Source organism: Poecilia mexicana, unplaced genomic scaffold (genome assembly GCF_051168715.1).
Source record: "Poecilia mexicana isolate PSO_F unplaced genomic scaffold, ASM5116871v1 scaffold_23, whole genome shotgun sequence".
In the NCBI taxonomy this organism is placed as follows: Eukaryota; Metazoa; Chordata; class Actinopteri; order Cyprinodontiformes; family Poeciliidae; genus Poecilia; species Poecilia mexicana.
Window position 1 is genome coordinate 20601301 of NW_028263392.1, and position 27484 is coordinate 20628784.

The 27484-nt window shown below is 46.9% G+C and overlaps 2 protein-coding genes across 3 annotated transcripts; both read right to left on the reverse strand.

Moving 5' to 3' along the window:
* Positions 1-3250: 3250 nt before the first annotated feature.
* Positions 3251-7414, reverse strand: lhfpl4b (LHFPL tetraspan subfamily member 4b). Its single transcript, XM_014977542.2, has 5 exons — positions 7119-7414; positions 5548-5752; positions 4832-4911; positions 4480-4627; positions 3251-4405 (listed from the first exon to the last, which is right to left on the reverse strand). The coding sequence occupies exons 1-5, from the start codon at positions 7335-7337 to the stop codon at positions 4377-4379; spliced, it is 681 nt and encodes a 226-aa protein (XP_014833028.2). The 5' UTR covers positions 7338-7414; the 3' UTR covers positions 3251-4376.
* A 1004-nt stretch (positions 7415-8418) lies between these two features.
* hdac6 (histone deacetylase 6) lies at positions 8419-27158 on the reverse strand. Of its 2 annotated transcripts, XM_088003103.1 has the most exons (28): positions 26983-27158; positions 26362-26449; positions 25616-25711; positions 25413-25498; positions 25210-25294; positions 25102-25142; positions 24925-25021; positions 24272-24369; positions 24081-24185; positions 23840-23908; positions 23330-23456; positions 23153-23218; positions 22997-23056; positions 22839-22928; positions 22645-22751; positions 20634-20846; positions 11727-11855; positions 11491-11659; positions 10824-11029; positions 10563-10755; positions 10269-10418; positions 10011-10188; positions 9827-9933; positions 9593-9745; positions 9380-9523; positions 9151-9297; positions 8950-9078; positions 8419-8870 (listed from the first exon to the last, which is right to left on the reverse strand). In XM_088003103.1, the coding sequence occupies exons 2-28, from the start codon at positions 26431-26433 to the stop codon at positions 8802-8804; spliced, it is 3186 nt and encodes a 1061-aa protein (XP_087859229.1). In that variant the 5' UTR covers positions 26434-26449; positions 26983-27158; the 3' UTR covers positions 8419-8801. The 2 variants fall into 2 exon arrangements, with proteins under 2 accessions (XP_087859229.1, XP_087859230.1); XM_088003104.1 differs by lacking the exons at positions 26362-26449; positions 26983-27158 and adding an exon at positions 26120-26350.
* Between the last annotated feature and the right edge of the window lie 326 nt (positions 27159-27484).

Sequence of the window (27484 nt, forward strand, 5' to 3'; positions counted from 1 at the left end):
AAATACCCATCAAGGGGTTTAAAAGCCAGCGAGCCAGGGAGGAAACTGTTCTTAGTCCGCGGCACTGAAGGAGAGAAAACGAGAGGACGCAGACGAAAGATCAGCAGAGGACCACACCCCGGGACCAAGGGAAAGTTGAGACTTCACGCCGCAAAGAAGGGACAAGATCCATCTGCCCCAGCCCTGGCCCCTGAATTCGACTGACTCCTCTGCTTCAACCCAACGATCTCTGTTCAACTGCAGCAGACTTGGAGAAAAGACAAAGGTCACCTAGTGATGAAGATTCTGTTTGTTTAAAGGACAACGGACAGTTTGACTTTGCTGCTTTTCTGAAAGAGGACTTTGCTCCGCCAGGACAGAGTCTGACCAAGGACATCTGAAGATTTCAGCTGCCAAGATCAACTGCCAACGGGTGTGAGTTGTACTGCCCCAAAAAGCCTCTCTTAGTGAAACTAGTGACACAGGTTAGGGATAGAAATGAGGACAGGTTATGATTGATTTTATCATTCGAGTTTATTATTTGTTACAGGTTTATAATCCCTACAACTAAATCTGCTTGTCATTTATTCCTGTTAAAGCTTGCTTAATAAAATACATACTAAAAATACCAATAGAGGTTGTGGACATTGAGATTAATTGAGTCGTTGATCATTGAGGGTTCTTCTGATTTAAGTAAAATTAACATGCATGATTCTAGAGATTTGATGGCTTCGTACTTTCCTTTGGCGAGCATTAAAATAATGACCCTGGGACTTAAATCTAAGTCACTAAATTAATCTAGCAGGTAACAAGTGCATGTTATATTTTAGGAGAAAAGCTACCATTAACAGGAGTGGTTGTTGGAGCTATGCAGCAGTGAGGGCTACTCTGTTGACTGTTTCTCAACTGAAAAGGGTCATAACTTCTGGATGAAGGTAGTTAGAGCTAGACGAGTTTTCTCCGACGCCAGTTTAAATAGAATATCTCTTATAAACCTATTCTAGGGTAAGACCCGGGTTTCAGGGATTTTCCGGACCTGTTAGACAGAGAACTGGTCAGTAGTCGGTCGGTGGTGAGATTAGGGTGGGGCTGGCTATTGCAGAATAACGAACACTTTCTTTAAGCTTTCCTTCCAAGTGATGCTAAAAGTTGGACTAAGTCCCACCGTGAAAGTGAAGCGCTGCTGGTTTTACATGTCGCCATATCTTATGATTTATGCAGCTATTATATTACTGACGATCAGACAGACATCTTCTCCCGCTCAGAGGAAACCACTGCGCATGTCTGGAGCTCCACCTGCGAGTAAAGGTGGAGGCGATGGGTGACAACAGACAGTAAGTCACGTTATTGCTCGGATTTTACGGCGCCACCTTAAAACCCTGAACTTCACATTTTAACGGACAAAAAGAGCAACGGGACTTGGATGTAACGAGTAACGGGACGGTTTAGTAGAAATGTAGTGAAGTAGAAAGTACAGATACTTACTGTAAAATGTAGTGGAGTAAAAGTAGAAAGTATCCATTATTAAATCTACTTAAATAAAGTACTTCATTACTTCCCACCACTGGCCATTACACAGCAAAACATTTACAATAAAGTGGTTTGACTTACAAAAACACTCATTACGTCATCTTTAAAAACACGTCACTAACAAACTCGACAAATTCTTCAAATAAACATTCCATTTACAAACAAAACTAAAATACAAAAATGCGTACCTCATTGGTGCTTCAACCTGAAAGGGTTAATAAAGAAATCTCGAGTAGCGTCTTATTGCAGCTACACGAATCTCGGTGCCTCACCAAGCCTCTCCACACACTAGAAAATAAAATAAAGCATGCTGCCCTCTACCAAGTCCACCTCGCTGCAGCAAACAGAAAGGGGCGGGACGGACCACTGTCAGGCTCTTACCTTATTTGGAAATGGGACCATTGCACTCCAGTAGTGAAGGGGGCGCAAACTTAAAACCATGAAATTAACCCAAACCACCATATTGTCCAGGTTTTTTGTTAAAATCTTTGTTTTCACTGGATGCAAAACATACCGATTAAAATCCAAGTAATAACGTGACTTACTAATTACGTGTGATCTAGAGTTATAGATCTAGTAACAGATCTAGAGTTATAGATCTAGTAACAGATCTAGAGTTATATATCTAGAGTTATAGATCTAGTAACAGATCTAGAGTTACAGATCTAGAGCTATAGATCTAGTCCAGTGGTTCTTAACCCCAGGGGTTCGGTGAGTCGGTCTCAGGGGTTCGGCAGAGCCTCTGCCACGGAGGTAAAGACACACCTGTGTAAAGTCGTGATGACGCCCCGCTTTGCCATCACTTGCTGCAGAGGATCACGTTACATTGCTGAGCCAATCAGAGCTGCGGAGGAGCCCTGATTGGAGGAGCTCCTCTCTCAGCATGGATTTGAACTTGTGTCTTTAATTACTTCAGCAAAACTCACCATTTTTACCAAAGTCTGTAGCTTGGTGTACTTCTAAATCTGCTCCTTAGTCGCATCTTTTCGGGGTTGGTACTGCCTCTAGTGGTGTGGGGGTGGTAACACAACTAATATAATTACATTATTAAATCAGAATACTGCAAAATTTTTAGTATTTATTATTAATTTTTCATTCTCTTAAGAATGTAGAGCTAATTAAATGACCTTAAAGTGGTTCCAGTTTCTCTCGATGGCCAAACTGTTGAAACTGTGGCAGATTTTAATACCTTGGCTCGTTCCTGGACACTCAGCTCAACTTTGCTGAAAACCTGACTATATTTTGAAGAACTGTTCTCAGAGACTCTACCTTTTAAGAAGACTTAGTGATCTTGGGGTGACCCAACTAGACTCTAATTGGGTCACCCCTATGTCTTAAATTTGGGGGGGGAAAAAAATCATATTTTATTTATCACTACAGAAGGATGCAGTGAATGCACATATGAAACTGGTGGGTTCGGTACCTCAAAAAATGTTAAGAACCACTGAACTAGAGTTACAGATCTAGAATTATAGCTCTAGTCTGGAACAAACTTCCAGAAAACTGTAAAACAGCTGAAACACTGAGCCCCTTTAAATCCAGACTAAATCCTACCTGGTTAGTTTTATTTGAAACGTGATCAAAGATCAATTTATTGACGGCATCGACTTAATGTCACGTTTTGATTGTTGATTCTCTGCTGCATGACTTTATAGTTATGATGTAAAGCTCTTTGAAATGACTTGCTGCTGAAGTGTGCTATACAAATAAAATTTGATTGATTGATTGATTGATTGATTGATTGGTTCAGATAGTAACAGTTTTATCACCATGATTTTATCAGGCTGAATAAAAACAGACAGTTAGTTCAGGTTTCATTAATCCAACATACGAAATAGAATATTTCTAAATATTAAGATTTATTGATCACCAATAATATTAATGTCTTATTAATAATATTCAATGGTAGAGTTAATCATTTCTCCCACTGAGGTTCGCAGAAGCTCAGACGAAGCGAAGCTTTAAGGGTTCTGGAGTTCTAACAAATGGATCTGGTTCTAAATGTTAATGAGCAACGGAGAAAAGAACAAAACAGAGACGGACAAAAAGGTCAGAACCACCTGGACAGAAAATGTCCAGGTGGTTCTGACCGGGTCCGCCTCACTGGACCCGAAAGCTCCAGACGCCGTTTGGAAGAAACAAAACGGAAAGGAAGGGCACTTCATCTTCTGCAAGTTAAATATTTAGTTTGAAAGCTAAAGCTTTAGCTTAGCAAGCTAACTAGCTCCAAACTAAATAGTAAGCTAAATATTTCATTTAAGCTAATTATTTACTTTGAATCATGTATTTAGTAAACAAGTTAAATATTTAGCGTGAAGTTAAATAGTTAGCTTTCACCAACTAACTCTGCAGTTCCATCCACTTTGGATCTATAGGGAACGTCCAGGGAACCTTCAGGGAACGTCCAGGGAACCTTCAGGGAACGTCCAGGGAACCTTCAGGGAACGTCCAGGGAACCTTTAGGGAACGTCCAGGGAACCTTCAGGGAACGTCCAGGGAACCTTTAGGGAACGTCCAGGGAACGTCCAGGGAACCTTCAGGGAACGTCCAGGGAACTTTAAGGGAACGTCCAGGGAACCTTCAGGGAACGTCCAGGGAACCTTCAGGGAACGTCCAGGGAACTTTAAGGGAACGTCCAGGGAACCTTCAGGGAACGTCCAGGGAACCTTTAGGGAACGTCCAGGGAACGTCCAGGGAACCTTCAGGGAACGTCCAGGGAACCTTTAGGGAACGTCCAGGGAACCTTCAGGAAACCTTCAGGGAACGTCCAGGGAACCTTTAGGGAACGTCCAGGGAACCTTCAGGGAACGTCCAGGGAACCTTCAGGGAACGTCCAGGGAACTTTAAGGGACCCTGACGATCCCTCCTCAGGCGGACATCAGCAGGCCTGCGGTCACTGAAGAACAGAAACATGTTCAGCATCAACAATTCAACCCTGCACTCAGCGTTCTTCCTGTGGCAGCGGCTCACCGTCCGGGGCGTCGGGTGGCAGCAGGGCGTCCTGCCGGTTGGCCAGGACGAAGGCCAGTGTGGCCAGGATGGCGTAGTCCAAGATGCCCAGCAGCGCCAGGATGTAGGCCCAGTGGACAGAGCAGTTACCTGGAGAGAAGCTGCCCACCTGGGGAAGGGGGCGGAGCCTAAACCTGGATCCTGACACCAGCAGTGAACATCAGCATTTTAACCAGGCTGCTGGTCCACAGATACAGGAACTTCTGCTGCTAATCCTCACAGATTACCATCAGAACCTTAATGGCAGCTTTGATTCCTGTTCCCATGGTAACGATGTTTTATTGATGTAAAGAAGAGAATAAAACGTTCTTACCGAATCTCCGCACAGAACTCTCATCTCTGGACTCTCCCACGAGTCGGGAAACAGGAGACACGCCAGGGCGAGACAGAAGCCTGCAGACAGAGAGGAGACGTCAGCACACACAGCGCCACCACCAGGCTGGGAGGGCAACTGTTGTTTTAGCCTGAAATGTTCAAGAGGAAAATAAACGATCACAGGAAACTGAGTTTATAAAAAGTTTGAAAGGCCAAGCTTTTATTCTGGTAGTCCACATCCAGTTATCAGAAAGTGAATTTGGATATTAGCTAATTATTTATCTAATTTACCTTCAAAGTTAGTAGTTAGTGTGTAAAATTAAATACTTTGTTTCAAGATAAATATTTATCTGTTTTAAAATGCTGTATTGTGTTTTAACCCCAATGCAAATTTCCATACCTATGTGTGGACAATTATTATTACTAATTAAATACTTAAATTTCAATCTTTGATATTTGTAAGTGAATGGCAACATGATGAAATTATAACTTGAAAATTAATCCTCAATTTTTTCTCTTAACAGCTAAATAGACCAAGTTATTGCTGCTCATTTTTGAGTAACTTTACAAACGTCCCTTGACTATCTGAATTTCATCAGGTTCTAACAATCAGACCCATACTGAGGTTCTGATGCTCAGGAAGCGGGTCAGAACTAGAACTGTGATGTCCTGCTGTTACTGGACCCAGGAGGATCAGCAGAACCAGGGACTGGCCTGCTGTCAGCTGCAGCCAGGCACAGATCTTGTAGACGGTGGCAGCGCTGCAGAATCGGAAGAGACAGAGACAGAGGACGCTGGTCCACACCGCCCACAGAGACACGCCCACCAACACGGCCACCGACTGGAAGGACGGCAGCGGAGACAGGCTGGACAGACCGCCACGGCAGTCTGGGACCGGCCAGTCCGACTCCAGGCAGACCTGGACCCAGAAAGGATGCACAGAGAGACAAACTGTTAGCATCTAGCAACAGTCTTCACAGATTGAAAAGTTCAGATTGATAAATAATGTCAGCAGTGTTTAGTGATGCTGCTGATTGGTTGGTTTGTTCACTTGCTGGAAAACGTATTATTGAGCAACGTGTTTATTTTACTTTATTGGGATGTTCACACGACTTTTACTGATTGTGGTGTATTTAGTTGTGGAAGCAGCTTTGTTTAGCGTACGACGCTACGACTAAATTCCTCCTTGAATACATCCATCCAGCTAAAGATTTAGTAAGATCACTAGCTTTGAACTAGTTAGCTTGTCTAGCTTCAAATAAATATTTGGCTAACTAAATACTAAATATTCATTTAGCAAGCTAAATATTTAGCAAGCTAACTAGCTGCAAAGTGAAGAGCAAGAGCATATGGTAACATTTATTTGACGGGGTGTGAATAAGACTGACATGACACTGTCATGAACATGAAGGAGTTTTTATGAATATTTATGACTGTTGTCATAAACAGTCATTTCGAAAATCATGAGCTGACATAAATTTGTTATAAAAGTATTACCGATTAAACTTTAAAAATTATGTAGGTAAGAGATGGTATTAATGACGCTTTATGACAGTCATAAATATTCATGACTTACTCACGTTCGTAACAGGTGTTATGTCATGTTTATGACAGTGTCATGTCAATCTTATTCACACCCCGTCAAATAAAGTGTTACCCTAAATATTTATCCATCCATTATCTTACACCCTTACCTAAATAGTTGGCTTTCACCCTATCTACGAGTTCCTCAATCTCCGTTTTCCACTCTGACCTCTGACCTTGTGACGGTGCGGTAAGAGGTTGGAGAAGGAGTTAGCAGCGGTGGTTAGCCACTCTAACCCGAATGAGCAGAACGGACGGTTGAAGTCTTCCACACTTTCACTTTATTTCACTTCGTCCAGGTAAAGCCAGATCTCAACCTTCTCATACATGAGAAAAGTTACAAAAGTTGCACCGCTCTGCACCTCAGCATCACCGACGTTACTCTAAAACATGGAAACGAGCTCTTACTCGCTACAGGATTACAACAAAAGAAAGGAGAACAGACGCCCCCTTGTGGTGGTACCTACTCCACTCTAGGAACCAAGCAGTAAAATGACCGTTCAGACCTCCAGGACGTCCTGACCGCCTTTGGAGGAAGGAACGCTGCCACCTGATTGGCTGATCACCTCAATGTTGAAAAGGTTTATTGTAAAATAAATAAATACAATAAAAAAACATTTGAATCCAGAATTTAATCGGGTAATGACCTAGTAATGTGAGACCAGAAGCTGTCAGATTCTGTGATTGTTCAGCCTCCTCACCTCAAACAGTCCCATGGTTCCGCTGGGCAGCGGCGGCCCGGCCCGCTGCGTCCCGGACGCCGTGGTTCCGACCCAGGACGGCTGGACCAGGATGACCACCTGGATGATGGCGAAGCAGAGCGTGCACACGGCCCACAGTACGCCGACCGCGCGCGCGCTGCGCACGAACTCGGTCTGGTAGAGGCGGGAAAGGTCGGCGAGGCCCGGAGACACCGACATCCTGGAGGGGTGGGGAGGGGACAGGTTCTGGAGAACCCGACCAGAACCAGCGCAGAGTTCGGACCGAGCAGCAGCCTCTAGAGGCTGAAAATCCCAACCTGCTGCAGTTCTGATTCTGCAGCTCCCCAGAACCAGAACCAGTGCAGGGTGAGCTCAACCAGAACCGGTTCTGAAGGACTCACTGATTAATGTTCTGCTTCCTGATTGACTCCTGAGCTGAAAGAATGAGCCAATCAGAGAAGCAGATACATCAACCATGCATCCATCCATCTACTGATTTCGGAACCAACAGTAAACAATAATCAATAATCGTCACGTGACTGATGGATCAGAAGGCAGGAGCCAATCAGAGCGCAGAAAAATCCCGCAACATCAAAGAGGAAACACAAACAAAAGATCAAATGTTCCGCAGCCACCAGCGTGTCTCGCATCAAACATCAAAGCGCTGACACGCTGACGTCACGTCATCATCTGTCAGATTTACCGACACATGCACGAGCCGGGACGCGTCCACGCTTCAAAAATCAGCCGACAGGAAACACGAAGAGAACCGAACTGAACCGAACCTGAGCAGGAGCCGCGACGGACTGCGGTCTGAGGAAGAGGAGGAAGATGGTGATGAAGAGGAAGAGGCAAAGTTCCCGGATGCTCCAGTGTAACCCAGACTGTCATCATGGTAACAAAAGATAATCTGCCCTAATTTGGCAGATTTTCATTCAGAAACAAAAATCTGATTAAATAAATCCCAGATTTACAGAGCATTTAGAAATTTCTATTAAAAAATGATTTTTTTTTAATCTTTAGTTTTATATTTATTTTACAGCAAAACATTTTGTTAAACAGTTTATGAAATTCTTCTTTTCTCTTTCCTTCATTCACATAAATGAACGCAGTCATAATTGTATTAACATATTATTTTGTATTTATGGATGAGAAGCTGCAGCAGACAAATCCAGATGACATTTTGATCTGGAATAATCAATCAGGATGATCAAAATGAAGGTTTCAGAGAAAACTGATTTTATACTAAAACGGCTTGCCATACCCTGGACCAGACAGTAAAAAAAATAAAAAACTGGAATAAGAAAAGAAATTATTTTTATTGTCAATAAAACATATGAAAATATTTTTACCTCAAATATTGACTATTAACAGGTCGGCTCTGACCCGGTTCTGATCCAGAGGAAACGAACCAGCTGGAATGAATGAGGCGAACTGAACCAGATCAGAACCCGGTCAGCTAGTTACTGTTTTTTAAAGAGTGACATGATCTCCCAATCCAACCAATCATATCACAACAAGATTATTGGTTTGTGATGTCACAGGAAGTTGGAATTTTTACAGGAAGTGCTCCTTCAAAAACCAACTCTGAATAGGACTTTCAGAATAAAAGCATGTTTAGATCAGTAAGCGATTTGCACCAAAATGATTAAAGTGAAGCCGTTTCCATGGCGACCAGCCGGCTCAGCTCCAGGGAGGAACATCCTCTCCAAACTTGGCGAAGTGAGCAGCGTTCTTGGCCTCGAACAGAACCTGAGCAGAAGCAAACAGAACATGAGCAGTGCCGCCAACCCGTTGGAACCGGACCGCGCCCGACCCAGAGCCGCCTCACCTGGTGGTGGACGTAAGACTCACACAGGTAGCACCAAACGGACAAATCAGAGAAGCTGAGCACCACAGGGTGCTCCGACACGGCGCCATGCGTCACCATGTGCTCATTAACGTAGCGACCGCAGCACACCTGGAGGAGCGCAGGGGACAGGTGAGACAGGGACCACATCCTGGAGACAGGGAGAGCGGGGGGGTGGCTCACCTCATAGCAGGTGAGGCAGATCCAGTTCTCAGAGTCAGAACCGCAGTCACTGCACACCTGGAAGACGTCAACACCTGAGGGAGGGAGAGGCTTAACGGCATCCAGGTGAGGACACCAGGGCAGAGGGTCCACCACGTACAGAGTGTCCTGGGAAGGGAGGGACAGGTTGGACGTCACACCTGGGCACTCATTAAGGTTGCAGTTAGCAGGTGAGCTAATATCTACTGACTCCGCCCATCTCAGTGCTGTATGTCAGCTCCAGAGACACCTGAGGCTTCGACCAACCACAGGCTCCCTCTGACGTAGGCTCCGCCCCTTCGCCTGACCCCGCACCTCCTTTGGGGTCTGATTCTGCTGCTGCCATGGTAACACTCTGACAGGAAACAGGAAGTGGTCAGACTGGAAGGTAGAGGTCAGAGAGAGGTGGATCTAAGGAACTCACCTGAGTCTGCAGGCTCTCTGCTGATTGGCTGTTCTCCAACTTAGACTCCACATCACCTTTGACCTCCATTGTGGGTGGTTCCTGTGGGGTGGGCGGGGCTTGAGTGATATCTAGACTGGCCAATCCCTGAGTGAGCTGCTCCACACCCTCCATCTGATTGGACGAGACAAGTCATGTGACTCTATGCAATTTAGAGGGAAATCTTTTTTCAATCTGTAGCATTACTGTAGCAACCTCCTGTCCAGCAGGGGGCAGCGGCCGTTTGTCCGATTTCCTGACTTGAGAACTACATTTCCCACGATGCTTTGGGGAGGGGAGGGCCAATTGCACCAACTCTGGAACTGAAAGGAACCAAGTCAGACAGAATCAGATTAAGAACCGGATACAGAACCAGAACCGGTCCAAGTCCCAAACTCACTGGTAATCCTCAGGGAGCGCCAGTAGGGGGCGTGCTGTCGGATGACTTTCCTGATTGTTGCCACGGCGCAGTGATGGGGAGGAGGGAAGGGTGTGGCCAGGGAGGGGGGAGCGTCTCCTAACAACACACTGGTGCACATCGCCATGGAGTCAGAAATGGACGTCAGGTTATAACCACCCTGCGAAGAAAGCCAACCAATCAGGAGCAGAGGAGCATCGGCCAATCAGGAGTAGAGGTGCATCAGCCAATTGGCCTCACCTCCAGGATGATGAGGACACGCCCCCCAGCCAGTGACATCAGCAGGTGTGTGAGATGGGCGTATCCCTCGGGAGTCACCTGGTATCCGCCCAGCGGATCTCCCCGGGCCGCGTCGAACCCGGCCGACACCAGAACCAGTCCGGGGTTAAACTGCAGAGGAAAATCGGCCCAATCAGAGAACACCGCAGGGAGACGGCCAATCAGAGGCCTTCAGATAGTTTCTATCAGATGAACCGCCTGTTAACAGTAAAAGTTATTGATTAACCAATAATCAATGGTTCTGTGGTTGATTACCTCGGCAGCGATCGGCATGACAACGTGATGAAACGCTGCCAGGTAGTCGGAGTCGCCCATTCGCCCGCCGTTCCACGCTATGTTCACGTTAAAGCCTGCCCCCTTGGCCACGCCCACTCTGTCGGCAGCGGCGTCCTCTGAGAATGGGAAGAACGTCCCGTTGTCATAGCGATGGAGAGAGATGTACAGAACGCTGCAGACGGAGACAGAACATCAGATTCTTGTCGCTGCGCTCTCACTCTCACTGCTCTCCTTCCTCACCTGTTATCGTCTTCAAACATGTGCTGCGTCCCGTTGCCATGGTGAATGTCCCAGTCAAGGATCAGCACTCGCAGCTGAGGATCATGGGAGTTTTTCTGGGCGTATCGAGCGGTGAGAGCGGCGGTGTTGAAGAGACAGAAACCGCAGGGAGCATCTCTCTCAGCGTGGTGACCCGGAGGGCGGACGATGGCCACGCCGTTACTCAGCTGCAGTGGAGACAGCCAGCCACCAGGGGGCAGAGCCTCTTTTTATTTACTTACTAATCAGAGTAGGGTGGTTTTTTTACTGTAAAATCGCCTGTTATTTATTTTCACCTTTGTGTGAGTCTAATAGTTCCTAATAAAAAAAATAAAATTTAAGGCAGGACTCCATGATAAATAATTCATAATTAAAATGAGGAATGTAATAATTTATAAATAAAAAATTACTTTAAATTAGTTTGCCCTCATTAAAACTTTTTCTAAGAATTTTACATCTTCTGGCGATATTGGATCTTTATACTACTAATATTATGACTTTATTCTGGTGAATATCAACTCTGATGCTGCTGTTCTTTGATCAACACTTTGTCCGTCTGATGCATTGCTATGGCAACGTCGCCATCCGATGAGTCCTGCCCTGGGCCTGCTGACGCCTCCTGAGGGCTCAGGCGTTCCTGCGGACCTACCTGACCACTCAGGATGGCGTCCACGGCGTTGAAGCAGCTTCCAGCAGCCAACTGGGAGCACTGGAAGCTCTGGTTGCTGAAGAAGATGGAGGTGAACTCGTTTCCCAGTTTGTGAAGGTCGCGGGGTTTCATCTCCACCGTCGCCTTCATCCGCTCGATGTGCTGCAGGCTGCAACACACACACAGGTAAACCCTCCCAGTGGCGACAGCTGGGCACGCGACCTTTCACCTCTCACCTGTGACACATGGCCAGCTCCTCCTCTGTCGCCAGGCGGGCAGGTATCCGATGGCAACGGGCGACCAATCCCTGCTGCTGATGTTTGGAGAAGATCTTAGAAATCCTCTGAGGCTGTTCAGGGTGATGCCTGCAACGATTCACACATTCACCACAACACGTTAATGAATCGTTGTCACCGCAACGCGCTGACAACGATTCACACGTTCACCGCAAAGCGCTGACAACGATTCACACGTTCACCGCAACGCGCTGACAACGATTCACACGTTCACTGCAACACATTGACAACGATTCACACGTTCACCGCAACGCGCTGACAACTATTCACACGTTCACCGCAAAGCGCTGACAACGATTCACACGTTCACCGCAACGCGCTGACAACGATTCACACGTTCACTGCAACACATTGACAACGATTCACACGTTCACCGCAACGCGCTGACAACTATTCACACGTTCACCGCAAAGCGCTGACAACGATTCACACGTTCACCGCAACGCGCTGACAACGATTCACACGTTCACTGCAACACATTGACAACGATTCACACGTTCACCACAACACGTTAACGATTCACTCGTTCACCTCAACACGTTAACGATTCACACGTTCACCTCAACACGTTAACGATTCACACGTTCACCACAACACGTTAACGATTCACACGTTCACCGCAAAACGCTAACGATTCACACGTTCACCGCAACACGCTAACAAAGATTCACACGTTCACCGCAACACGCTGACAATTCACACGTTCACCGCAACACACTGACGATTCACACGTTCACCGCAAAACGCTAACAATTCACACGTTCACCGCAACACGCTAACAAAGATTCACACGTTCACCGCAACACGCTGACAACGATTCACACGTTCACCGCAACACCCTAACGATTCACATTTCACCGCAACACGCTAACAAAGATTCACACGTTCACCGCAACACGCTGACAACGATTCACACGTTCACCGCAACACGCTGACAACGATTCACACGTTCACCGCAACACGCTAACAAATATTCACACGTTCACCGCAACACGCTAACAAAGATTCACACGTTCACCGCAACGCGCTGACAACGATTCACACGTTCACCGCAACTCGTTAATGATTCACACGTTCACCACAACACGCTGACAACGATTCACACGTTCACCGCAACACGCTGACAACGATTCACACGTTCACCGCAACACGCTGACAACGATTCACACGTTCACCGCAACACGTTGACGATTCACACGTTCACCGCAACACGTTGACGATTCACACCTTCACCGCAACACGTTGACGATTCACACCTTCACCGCAACACGTTGACGATTCACACCTTCACCGCAACACGTTGACGATTCACACCTTCACCGCAACACGTTGACGATTCACACCTTCACCGCAACACGTTGACGATTCACACCTTCACCGCAACACGTTGACGATTCACACCTTCACCGCAACACGTTGACGATTCACACCTTCACCGCAACACGTTGACGATTCACACCTTCACCGCAACACGTTGACGATTCACACCTTCACCGCAACACGTTGACGATTCACACCTTCACCGCAACACGTTGACGATTCACACCTTCACCGCAACACGTTGACGATTCACACGTTCACCGCAACACGTTGACGATTCACACGTTCACCGCAACACGTTGACGATTCACACGTTCACCGCAACACGTTGACGATTCACACGTTCACCGCAACACGTTGACGATTCACACGTTCACCGCAACACGTTGACGATTCACACGTTCACCGCAACACGTTAATGATTCACTCGTTCACCGCAACACGCTGACAACGATTCACAAGTTCACCGCAACACGCTGACAACGATTCACAAGTTCACCGCAACACATTGACGATTCACACGTTCACCGCAACACGCTGATGATTCACACGTTCACCGCAACACGCTGATGATTCACACGTTCACCGCAACACGCTGATGATTCACACGTTCACCGCAACACGCTAACAAAGATTCACACGTTCACCGCAACACGCTGACAATTCACACGTTCACCGCAACACACTGACGATTCACACGTTCACCGCAAAACGCTAACAATTCACACGTTCACCGCAACACGCTAACAAAGATTCACACGTTCACCGCAACACGCTGACAATTCACACGTTCACCGCAACACACTGACGATTCACACGTTCACCGCAAAACGCTAACAATTCACACGTTCACCGCAACACGCTAACAAAGATTCACACGTTCACCGCAACACGCTGACAACGATTCACACGTTCACCGCAACACCCTAACGATTCACATTTCACCGCAACACGCTAACAAAGATTCACACGTTCACCGCAACACGCTGACAACGATTCACACGTTCACCGCAACACGCTGACAACGATTCACACGTTCACCGCAACACGCTAACAAATATTCACACGTTCACCGCAACACGCTAACAAAGATTCACACGTTCACCGCAACGCGCTGACAACGATTCACACGTTCACCGCAACTCGTTAATGATTCACACGTTCACCACAACACGCTGACAACGATTCACACGTTCACCGCAACACGCTGACAACGATTCACACGTTCACCGCAACACGCTGACAACGATTCACACGTTCACCGCAACACGTTGACGATTCACACGTTCACCGCAACACGTTGACGATTCACACCTTCACCGCAACACGTTGACGATTCACACCTTCACCGCAACACGTTGACGATTCACACCTTCACCGCAACACGTTGACGATTCACACCTTCACCGCAACACGTTGACGATTCACACCTTCACCGCAACACGTTGACGATTCACACCTTCACCGCAACACGTTGACGATTCACACCTTCACCGCAACACGTTGACGATTCACACCTTCACCGCAACACGTTGACGATTCACACCTTCACCGCAACACGTTGACGATTCACACGTTCACCGCAACACGTTGACGATTCACACGTTCACCGCAACACGTTGACGATTCACACGTTCACCGCAACACGTTGACGATTCACACGTTCACCGCAACACGTTGACGATTCACACGTTCACCGCAACACGTTGACGATTCACACGTTCACCGCAACACGTTGACGATTCACACGTTCACCGCAACACGTTAATGATTCACTCGTTCACCGCAACACGCTGACAACGATTCACAAGTTCACCGCAACACGCTGACAACGATTCACAAGTTCACCGCAACACATTGACGATTCACACGTTCACCGCAACACGCTGATGATTCACACGTTCACCGCAACACGCTGATGATTCACACGTTCACCGCAACACGCTGATGATTCACACGTTCACCGCAACACGCTAACAACGATTCACACGTTCACCGCAACGCGCTGACAACGATTCACACGTTCACCGCAACACGCTGACAACGATTCACACGTTCACCGCAACACCCTAACGATTCACATTTCACCGCAACACGCTAACAAAGATTCACACGTTCACCGCAACACGCTGACAACGATTCACACGTTCACCGCAACACGCTGACAACGATTCACACGTTCACCGCAACACGCTAACAAATATTCACACGTTCACCGCAACACGCTGACAACGATTCACACGTTCACCGCAACACGCTGACAACGATTCACATTTCACCGCAACACGCTAACAAAGATTCACATTTCACCGCAACACGCTAACAAAGATTCACACGTTCACCGCAACACGCTGACAACGATTCACACGTTCACCGCAACACGCTGACAACGATTCACACGTTCACCGCAAAGCGCTGACAACGATTCACACGTTCACCGCAACACCCTAACGATTCACATTTCACCGCAACACGCTAACAAAGATTCACACGTTCACCGCAACACGCTGACAACGATTCACACGTTCACCGCAACACGCTGACAACGATTCACACGTTCACCGCAACACGCTAACAAATATTCACACGTTCACCGCAACACGCTGACAACGATTCACACGTTCACCGCAACACGCTGACAACGATTCACATTTCACCGCAACACGCTGACAAAGATTCACATTTCACCGCAACACGCTAACAAAGATTCACAAGTTCACCGCAACACGCTGACAACGATTCACACGTTCACCGCAACACTGACAACGATTCACACGTTCACCGCAACACGCTGACAACGATTCACATTTCACCGCAACACGCTAACAAAGATTCACACGTTCACCGCAACACGCTAACGATTCACATTTCACCGCAACACGCTAACAAAGATTCACACGTTCACCGCAACACGCTGACAACGATTCACACGTTCACCGCAACACGCTGACAACGATTCACATTTCACCGCAACACGCTGACAAAGATTCACATTTCACCGCAACACGCTAACAAAGATTCACAAGTTCACCGCAACACGCTGACAACGATTCACACGTTCACCGCAACACTGACAACGATTCACACGTTCACCGCAACACGCTGACAACGATTCACATTTCACCGCAACACGCTAACAAAGATTCACACGTTCACCGCAACACGCTAACGATTCACATTTCACCGCAACACGCTAACAAAGATTCACACGTTCACCGCAACACGCTGACAATGATTCACACGTTCACCGCAACACGCTGACAACGATTCACATTTCACCGCAACACGCTAACAAAGATTCACACGTTCACCGCAACACGCTGACAATGATTCACACGTTCACCGCAACACGCTGACAACGATTCACATTTCACCGCAACACGCTAACAAAGATTCACACGTTCACAGCAACGCGCTGACAACGATTCACACGTTCACCGCAACTCGTTAATGATTCACACGTTCACCACAACACGCTGACAACGATTCACACGTTCACCGCAACACGCTGACAACGATTCACACGTTCACCGCAACACGCTGACAACGATTCACACGTTCACCGCAACACGCTGACAACGATTCACACGTTCACCGCAACACGCTGACAACGATTCACACGTTCACCGCAACACGCTGACAACGATTCACACGTTCACCGCAACACGCTGACAACGATTCACACGTTCACCGCAACACGTTGACGATTCACACGTTCACCGCAACACGTTGACGATTCACACCTTCACCGCAACACGTTGACGATTCACACCTTCACCGCAACACGTTGACGATTCACACCTTCACCGCAACACGTTGACGATTCACACCTTCACCGCAACACGTTGACGATTCACACCTTCACCGCAACACGTTGACGATTCACACCTTCACCGCAACACGTTGACGATTCACACGTTCACCGCAACACGTTGACGATTCACACCTTCACCGCAACACGTTGACGATTCACACCTTCACCGCAACACGTTGACGATTCACACCTTCACCGCAACACGTTGACGATTCACACCTTCACCGCAACACGTTGACGATTCACACGTTCACCGCAACACGTTGACGATTCACACGTTCACCGCAACACGTTGACGATTCACACGTTCACCGCAACACGTTGACGATTCACACGTTCACCGCAACACGTTGACGATTCACACGTTCACCGCAACACGTTGACGATTCACACGTTCACCGCAACACGTTGACGATTCACACGTTCACCGCAACACGTTAAGGATTCACTCGTTCACCGCAACACGCTGACAACGATTCACAAGTTCACCGCAACACGCTGACAACGATTCACAAGTTCACCGCAACACATTGACGATTCACACGTTCACCGCAACACGCTGATGATTCACACGTTCACCGCAACACGCTGATGATTCACACGTTCACCGCAACACGCTGATGATTCACACGTTCACCGCAACACGCTAACAACGATTCACACGTTCACCGCAACGCGCTGACAACGATTCACAAGTTCACCGCAACACATTAACGATTCACACGTTCACCGCAACACGTTGACGATTCACACGTTCACCGCAACACGTTAATGATTCACTCGTTCACCGCAACACGCTGACAACGATTCACAAGTTCACCGCAACACGCTGACAACGATTCACAAGTTCACCGCAACACATTGACGATTCACACGTTCACCGCAACACGCTGATGATTCACACGTTCACCGCAACACGCTGATGATTCACACGTTCACCGCAACACGCTGATGATTCACACGTTCACCGCAACACGCTAACAACGATTCACACGTTCACCGCAACGCGCTGACAACGATTCACACGTTCACCGCAACACGCTGACAACGATTCACAAGTTCACCGCAACACATTAACGATTCACACGTTCACCGCAACACGCTGACGATTCACACGTTCACCGCAACACGTTGACGATTCACACGTTCACCGCAACACGTTGACGATTCACACGTTCACCGCAACACGTTGACGATTCACACGTTCACCGCAACACGTTGACGATTCACACGTTCACCGCAACACGTTGACGATTCACACGTTCACCGCAACACGTTAATGATTCACACAGTCACTGCAACACGTTAATGATTCACACGTTCACCACAACACGTTAATGATTCACACGTTCACCACAACACGTTAATGATTCACACGTTCACCACAACACGTTAATGATTCACACGTTCACCACAACACGTTAATCAGTGTTGTCTTCAAGACCACCTAACCCGAGACCAAGACAAGACCAAGACCAGAGTGTATCGAGACCGAGACAAGACCAAGACTTTTGGGGTCCGAGACCAAGTCAAGACCAAGACCGAGGGAAGTCGAGACCGAGTCAAGACCAAGACCAGCGGCCCGCGCTACATGACACAATAAAATGTAAAATATGATCGAAATTGCTTCTCAAAATAATCTGAAAGATCCATATTACCATAAAACACCTAGATATTAAATACTTAATACATTTTACTAATATTAAATATTCCATTTATGTGCTAAAAAGTGTGATGGTCTCGTGCCATCCCTAAAAACATAATGCCCTGGGCATTTGCCCATATTGCTCATATAAGAAGCCACCACTGTTGCACCATTAAACATAGCAATTGAGGCAATGCCCTGACGGTAAGGCGTGCTCTTTCGTTCTTGTGTTTTAGTTATTTGTTAATTTAAATATTAACGTACATAATAAAATAAAATAATGATGCAGTGTACACAGAGCATTATAAGAACAAAGAACGGGTGTTCTGTCAGATCGGCATACGTTGTCAGATAGTCGTACGCTTAGCTCAGACATGCATACGCTGTCATTACCCTATGATTTTATTTAATCAGCAACATAGAATCATGACGTAGATCATCATACACTTGGTTATTAACAGTTGTATGGCATCCAGCTGCAGCCAGACCTGCTTTAAACACACTTTGAAACCACGACAACGCATGTATATCCATCTAGTTATCACATTATGTCATATTATAAACAATTTAATTACTTATTTTCGTCATAACTTGTTGCGTATACTGACAACTCCACTGACGGTCGGACTTCTTAATGCGCATGCGCTGGCATGGTACTCACTGCATGTATGCTATTCTGACAGCATATGGCTATGTGATAGAACACCGGCTATATCTCTCAGACACGTCATTACCATAAGATTTCATTTAATCAACAACATAGAATCATGACGTAGATCGTCATACACTTTGTTATTAACAGTTGTATGGCATCCTGACTTAGCGGTTAAGTGAGTTTTACACAGGCGTGTGTTGTAGCTGAGTCCAGCTGCAGCCAGACCTGCTTTAAATACACTTTGAAACCATGACAACACATGTATATCTATATAGTTATCATTGAAAACAATTTAATGACTTATGTTCATCATAACTTGCTGCATATGGTGAACTGACAACTCCTCTCACGGTCGGATTTCTTAATACTTAATGCATGTATGCTATCCTGACAGCGTATGGCTATCTGATAGAACAACGGCTCTCAGTGACACTCCAGTCCTATCTAATAAATAAAGAGCCGTGGAGAAGAATCGACTGTTTCTGAATGTCACCTCACTATATTGCAGACTTTTGGACACAGCGTTGTCCCATATATGCGACAAGTCAGTCAACATCTCCGCACAATAATTCAGGCAGTGAGTGATAACATTTTTCATCACAATGCTTATGTGTCTCTGTACAGCTAGCTTTGCTAACATCACGTTAACGGAGCTTACCTTCTTTGAGCTACTTTTCTAAGTGACGAAAATAGTTAGACGTTGTCCCCACCGTCTGTGAAAGCGAAGCGCTGCTGAGTTAGCTGTGGCCATCGGATTTCTTACTATTTATGCAGCGCTATTATATTACTGACGATTAGACAAACATTTTCTGCCGCTGAGAGGAAACCACTGCGCATGTCCTGGAGCGCCGGGCGCGAGAGAAAGGTGGGGAGGGGAGGAGGAGGGAGAGTGAAAGGTGGGGAGGGGAGGGGGGAGTAACAGAAACACGTAGTTGCTTGGATTTTAATCGGTGCGTTTTGCATCCACTGAAAACAAAGATGTTAACAAATAAACTGGACAGTATGCTGCACGTTTAGTGATATTTTCACAGTTGCGGTCTCGACTGGTCTTGAAATAAAATGCCGAGTCCTCAGAGCCCGAGACCGAGACAAGACCGAGACCATCAAAAAATGGTCTTAAGACCGGTCTTAAGACCAAGACCAACTTCGAGTACCACAACACTGACGTTAATGATTCACACGTTCACCACAACACGTTAATGATTCACACGTTCACCACAACACGTTAATGATTCACACGTTCACCACAACACGTTAATGATTCACACGTTCACCACAACACGTTAATGATTCACACGTTCACCACAACACGTTAATGATTCACACGTTCACCGCACCACGCTGACAATTCACACGTTCACCGCAACATGCTAATGCTAGTGACCATGTTCAGCCACACAGCGGTTAACTCACCTGTCCCACAGGTTCACATGCTCCATCATCTTCTCATCATAAACAAGACCTGTTGTCGTGGCAACAGATGTGTTGATGGAAGCCGGTGTTGGGCTGCTGTGATTGGCTGCTGCTGTGATGACACGTCCCTCAGGACCGGGTCCGGCCAGAACCTGCAGCGAGGCCCAATGTGGGTACAGTGCTGAGATGGTCTCAGAGATGGACAGCAAGGCGCTGGGGACCGAGACAGGAGTCAACAGAGGACAAACTGGGAGCACTGGGAGCTGCACCTCCCAACAAATACATAGCCAGAGGGAATGCTGTTCACTTTCTGGACCACCTTCAACCATCGCTCACTAAAACGCTAGATGTGCTAACCGTATAGCACTAAGCATAAAAATGAGTTCCGCTAACGCTAAAGAGCTATGCTAACACATAACGCAGAATCCATAGACGTGAATACTAGACCCCTCATGGAGCTCTGAGTCGTAGGTAACAGCGTCCGCCATCTTGTATGTGGCAGCAGATCGGAGCTCCTTCAGTCCTGTTCTGTGTGTTTCAACCGTTTTACGAAACAAACTGGATTCATTAGGATCACCTTCCCCAGGTAAGGATGAAAGATCAGAATTACTTTGCAGCCAGAAATTCGCTTCTAAACAACCGAAAAATATTTCCTATGTAGTTAAATTGGCCCGAAATAACCGCTGATTGTTAGCATAGCAGCTAACGTTTTCACACTGTTTTCTAATGAGAGGTGATGAGAAACCGCTGCTAGAGGAGAAGTTCATTAGAAACCAGAGGATTTAGTGAGGAAAGATCAGTCAGGATCAGAGCTGGAGCTGCTGCTCTTCAGTCTGTTTCCAGCTCAGCTTCTCCATGTCGGTATTTAGCTATAAAGATGCTACGAGTCAGAGCCCAACATGCTGAAAATGTCTTTTTGAATAGGAAGGAAACATATCGTATGTATTTTCTATTAACTTTTGGATAATTTCTCTTTTATCCTCGGCTTCAGCCTGTGAACCAGGACGTCTCAGAAGTCAGTGAGTTCTCCCAGTGAGACCAGCAGACTGAAGCCTGTGACCAGTGTTCCCAGTATGATAAATAAATAAATCTGTTTTATTGCATACTTTTATTCTTTCACTTTTTGTGTATTTTAAGAGAAATATCTCAGTCTACTAAGACTGATATTTCTCAGTGTATTAAGACAGCTCATGTAATGAAATAAAATAATTTACACTGTTAAGATTTTTTTTCACTCTGTCTTTGCTGTCAATAGCAGAGTTGATTTATACTGTATTTTTTTTCTGGAAAAAAGTAAGAAAAATATGTAGCTAATATTTGATAATGACTGATTTATCAAAATTTCTTGTCTACAATAAAATATATATTTAAAAAAAGGAAATTAAATATTTTCTTTATATCTTGAAACGTTAAATGTACATTAAATTATGGAATTATGTAAATATGTTCTTTAATTAAACACTGTAAACGTGTCTGTTCATCAATGTTAATATAAAAATGATCAGAATAATTTCTATCAAACAAAAACATTGTGCTCTTTATTCAGAAATGCCCCAAAACAATTAAATAATCACATCAAAAGTTAGAAACTCTGTCTTTAGTCATTTCTTTGCCAAAAATATTAATGTGTGAGAGAAAATATGTCATTGACAGGCATTAATTTAAAATGCTTTGTAGAACAGGAATTTCTGAAGTTCGGTCCTTTTACCTGTATTAGCTTACTGGCAGAGATGCCACATTCAATATGGCGGACGCTGTGACGTATCGCAGCAACGGGCCGAGCCGCTTTATGAGGCGTCTACGTGTTCATGTCTATGCCTGAACCTACCTTAGGGTTAGCGTAAGCTAAAGCTAAACTAATGTATCAACACAGTACTTAGCAGAGGCTAACACTATAGAACAATGCTAACACAAACTTATTATCAGAGTCTAATGCTGTAGTCCAGCACCAACCAACTGCTGAGATTTAAACAACCCCCCATCTCAGCCTCCAATCAGAAAGCCAAGCTACCTGTCAGAGGGAGCAGTGGGCGGGTTCAGAGGAGGACAGGCTCCGCCCAGCAGAGCTGTGACGCAGGCTGCGACGCCCTCTGCTGTCGCCTGAAGGTCATAACCTCCCTGAACAGAAACGGCACCTGACTTAACTTGCAGTTAGTGAGCTTCACGTGTTTTCAGTGTGAAGAGTCTGACGTGTGGAAAATTTACCTCGAGAGCGAGAACGAGTCGACCTTCAGCCAAACTCATCAACATGTGGGTCAGGATGTGGAAACACTGAGGGTGCACACACATCTCCCCCTGGACACACACACACGGTGAGTCATGTGATCCACAGGACGGAGAGGCTGATCTCAGGTCAGTTTTACCTTCGGATCTCCGGCTGCAGCATCAAATCCAGCTGAGACCAGAACCAGCTGAGGCTGGAACTGCAAATATACACACCGGTTACTGCAGGCTAACACACCCTGTGTGTGTGTGTGTGTGTGTGTGTGTGTGTGTGTGTGTGTGTGTGTGTGTGTTACCTCACAGGCCACTGGCAGCAGCACCTGCTGGAAAGCAGTGATGTAATCAGCGTCGCTCATCCCCGTCTGACACAAGCAAGAAGGAGAATCAGAACCAGCAGTGCAGGAAGGTAAAACAAGCGCTCCCTCAGGAGGACTGATCCAGGGTCAGCAGCTCCGGTTCTGGAGCGGACTCACCTTGTTCCACGGCAGGTTGATAGTCCTCCCTTCAGCTCGCCCACTGCCCACAAAGCTGCAGTCTGACTCCTGCAGGTGAGGCCAGAAGGCCCCACCTTCATATCTGTGGACGCTGAAGTACAGCACACTTACACACACACACACACACACACACACACACACACACACACACACACACACACACACACACACACACACACACGCACACACACACACGCGCACACACACACACATGTACACACACACAGAATTTACCTCCATTCAGAGTTATGCATTTTATTTTGAAATGTTCCCCTGTATGTGTTTACTTCCTGATGGCCCCGCCCCCACAGCTCTCAGCCGCAAGTGATGAACTGAAGCTGATCTCACCTTTCTGTCCTCCATTGTTTTAACTGGCTCTCTTGCCTGCCAATCAGCTGCAGGAGCTCGTTAACGCATCACAGCTCGTTAACGGTTCAGTGACAGATTTAAAGGGGGGGTGATTTCCTGGATCAGAGCCATGTTGTTTACCTGGGATCCTCCTGGAACAGGTACTGGATGCCCTGACCATGATGGACGTCCCAGTCCACGATCAGAACCCTGACAACACAGGAACACATGCAAAACCCTTTCAGAATAAGAGCATATGCATCTGTTTCATCCACAGAAAGGTTCTGAGTCTGTTCGGGTTTTGTTCTGGACTGTAATCTGTTGCTGCTGAAGTGCTGGGATCGACCAGCAGGAGGCACAGCTGCAGCTGTCCGTCCCTCACCTGTTGACAGCGTGGCGTTTCTGAGCGTAGCGAGCCGCAACCGCCATGTTGTTGAACACACAGAAGCCGTTGGGTTGGTCGGCCTGAGCGTGATGACCTGGAGGTCTGACCGCAGCAGCAGAAGAAGAAGAGGGAGGAGGTCAGGTGTGTCTCCTGGATCAGGTGACGGGAACAGGTGCTGCTGCGTTTACCTGATGACAGCGAATCCGTTCCTGAGTTCAGAGGTCAGGACCCGATCCACCAGCTGGAGGACTGAACCAACAGCCGTCACACACACCTGGAAGGACTCCTGACACACACACACGAAAAAGGTCACATAATGAACTTCAGACACGTTCTAAGTGTCACTGACACCTGACCTAAGACAGAACGGCAGCCATGTTTCTGACTTATTCTGGTGGTTTCCATAGCAACAGCTGAAGTATGAGTTTTGGCTTTCAGCCAAAAAAAACAACAAAAATAATTCTTGATTACATCAGGTTGAATGTAAAGTGTGTGTGTGTGTGTGTCTGTGTAGGTGTGTGTGCAGGTTTGTGTGTGTGTGTGCGTTTGTTTGTAATACCTTGTGGGGACCTGAGCCCGGTCCCCACAAGGGGAAACCCTGTTTTTGGGTCAGGGGTCAGATTTAGGGCTAAGGTATGAATTGAGTTTTGGTTGGTTAGGGTTAGGAAAAGGGTAAAGGTCAGGTTTAGGCTGTAGAAATAAATGGAAGTCAATGGAAAGTCCCTACAAAGATAGCAACACAAACATGTGTGTGTGTGTGTGTGTGTGTGTGTGTAGGTGTGTGTCTGTGTAGGTGTGTGTGCAGGTTTGTGTGTGTGTGTGTGTGTGTGTGTGCTCTCACAGGGTGAAGGTAGACAGAGTCGTATCTGTCAGACAGACTCTGCAGCTCCGTCTGGGTCATCGTCTGAGTCGCCCTCATGGCATCCACATAAACCTTCCTGCAGCAAGAACAGCAAACAAGAATTTGACACAAACAAACAGGAAGTCAGGTTTTCTGCTCTCTGATTGGTCAACCCACGTGTGAGCCAGCAACAGCTCTTCCTCTGCAGCTTCTCTGGGCTGAAAGAAACACACAAAGATCAGAACCGGGTCAGCCAGCGGCCGTGCAGGTCGGATCCAGTCTGACCTCCACGGTGACACAGAGGCTCAGCAGCTCCCTCCTCTGCAGCTCCGACATGATGGCCGTCACTCTGTCTGGACTCTCCACATGGCTGGAAGACAACAACCAATCAGAGACCTCAACTGAATTAAACCAACCAAAGCGTGAAGGGATCCAGGACTAAATCAGTTAACTGCTGCTGAAGGCCCGTTCCGGACCCGATCTGTTACCTGGTATCCCAGAGGTTCTTGTGGTGCGTGAAGATCTGGGAGTAAACCAGCCCGGTTCCGTTGGCTGCAGACCTGCTGCACAGATCCTGGACACAGATCAGAACCGTTATCGGACCAGAACCTGCTAGAAACTCCTGAGTGATCAGGATGCCAGCAGGATTATTAGCCAGATGTTCAAACCAACCAATCACAGAGAGTCTCACCAGCGTTTTCAGGCGTCCACTCAGATCCTCTTCCTCTCTGCTCCTCTCCATCCGTCCCCTCCTCTTCACCTCCTGCAGGCTGACTCCGCCGATAGCCTGCAACCACAGAAGCAGCTAGCTCAGCTAGCTCACCCGAACTGCAGCTAACTCACCCGAACTGCAGCTAAGTCACCCGAACTGCAGCTAACTCACCCGAACTGCAGCTAACTCAGCTAACTCACCCGAACTGCAGCTAACTCAGCTAGCTCACCCGAACTGCAGCTAACTCACCCGAACTGCAGCTAACTCACCCGAACTGCAGCTAACTCAGCTAGCTCACCCGAACTGCAGCTAGCTCACCCGAACTGCAGCTAGCTCACCCGAACTGCAGCTAACTCAGCTAGCTCACCCGAACTGCAGCTAGCTCACCCGAACTGCAGCTAACCCGAACTGCAGCTAGCTCACCCGAACTGCAGCTAGCTCACCCGAACTGCAGCTAACTCACCCGAGCTGCAGCTAACTTACCTGAGCAGCAGGAAGCTCCACCTGCAGCTCTTCAGCTGAGGTGAATGATTAACAAAGGTTCTGTGATCGGACTCAGTGGGTCAAACTTTAAACACACACAGTCTAAAATCCTCCAGTGTTTCCGAAGAGACTCTGGGACAAACTCGGTCAGAACCAGAAACATGGTTTAGAAACTTTGAGTGTGTGTATGTATGTCTCTTTATGTGTGTGTGTGTGTGTGTGTGTGTGTGTGTGTGTGTGACCTGAGGTGACAGGCGTGGAGATCTCCTGACTGATTTCACTCCGGATCCCGGAGGATCCGATCCGGACGCCATGCCTGACCCGGTCCACCTGCAGCGGAACAAAACCAGACATTTTAGAACTGAAGGGACACCGGATTCTGGTTCTGGACCAGGTTCTGCTTCTAGAAAACAGATTTCAGCCTGAATGGATCATCTTCGTGTCAGAGTCAGAAGCTTAGCAGTACACGAACCACCAAGCTGGACAGAACCAGAACCAGCTCATCTCTGCTCAGAGGCAGAAAAGGTTTCCGAACCCGACCCGCCTCCAGATGAAACAGTAACCGGATTATTCTGTCACTGAGGTCCGGAACCAGAACCGTTAGATATTTACTCAGTTTGATGGTTCTGGTTCATTGCGCAAAACCATCTCAGATATGAAAATTATTTTAGATTCAGTGTTCCGATGCCGAAACATTCTGTGCATTCTGACTCCGGTTTGGTTCAGAACCTGTCGAAACATATTTCATATTTATAATGCTAACAGAACTCTTTCAACTTCATGTGGACCCTGCTGATCCAACACTATCCGAACCTGTTTTCAACCCATAAATCATGAACCAGAACCGGAACTAGTCTGTTTACCTGCTTTATCTTCTTCTGAGAGTCAAACTCAGACTTCCGGCGGGTTTCCGGTTCCTGAGGGCATCAAAGAACGACGAACCCGAGCCGAACTCCCCTCCTGGTTCTGCTGATTCCGTACGGTTCTGTTTGTTTGAGCGCGAACTGAACGCAACATCGACTGGCGCTTTGAGATGACGTCACATCTCAAAGGCGTCTGTGACATGACGTCACAGACGCCTTTGAGTTGAACGATGCGTCAACTCAACCGCCATTTGCTCCGGCACGGTTCCAGCCGAACTTACAGAGTCAGACGTGTTTCAGACTGAATACTAATGAAATAAAACCAGAAGCCTTCCTAAGATTAATTTGTCCATTTTCTCCAGTAGATTAAACTGTTTCATTAAGATTTTCTTTGCCACAAAATATGAATTTACGATATATAATGTTTATTGTGTTCTGGATCATATCCAGAACATTCTAACAAATATGTTTTCCTGAAGTGATAATGAACGATCTTATCTCC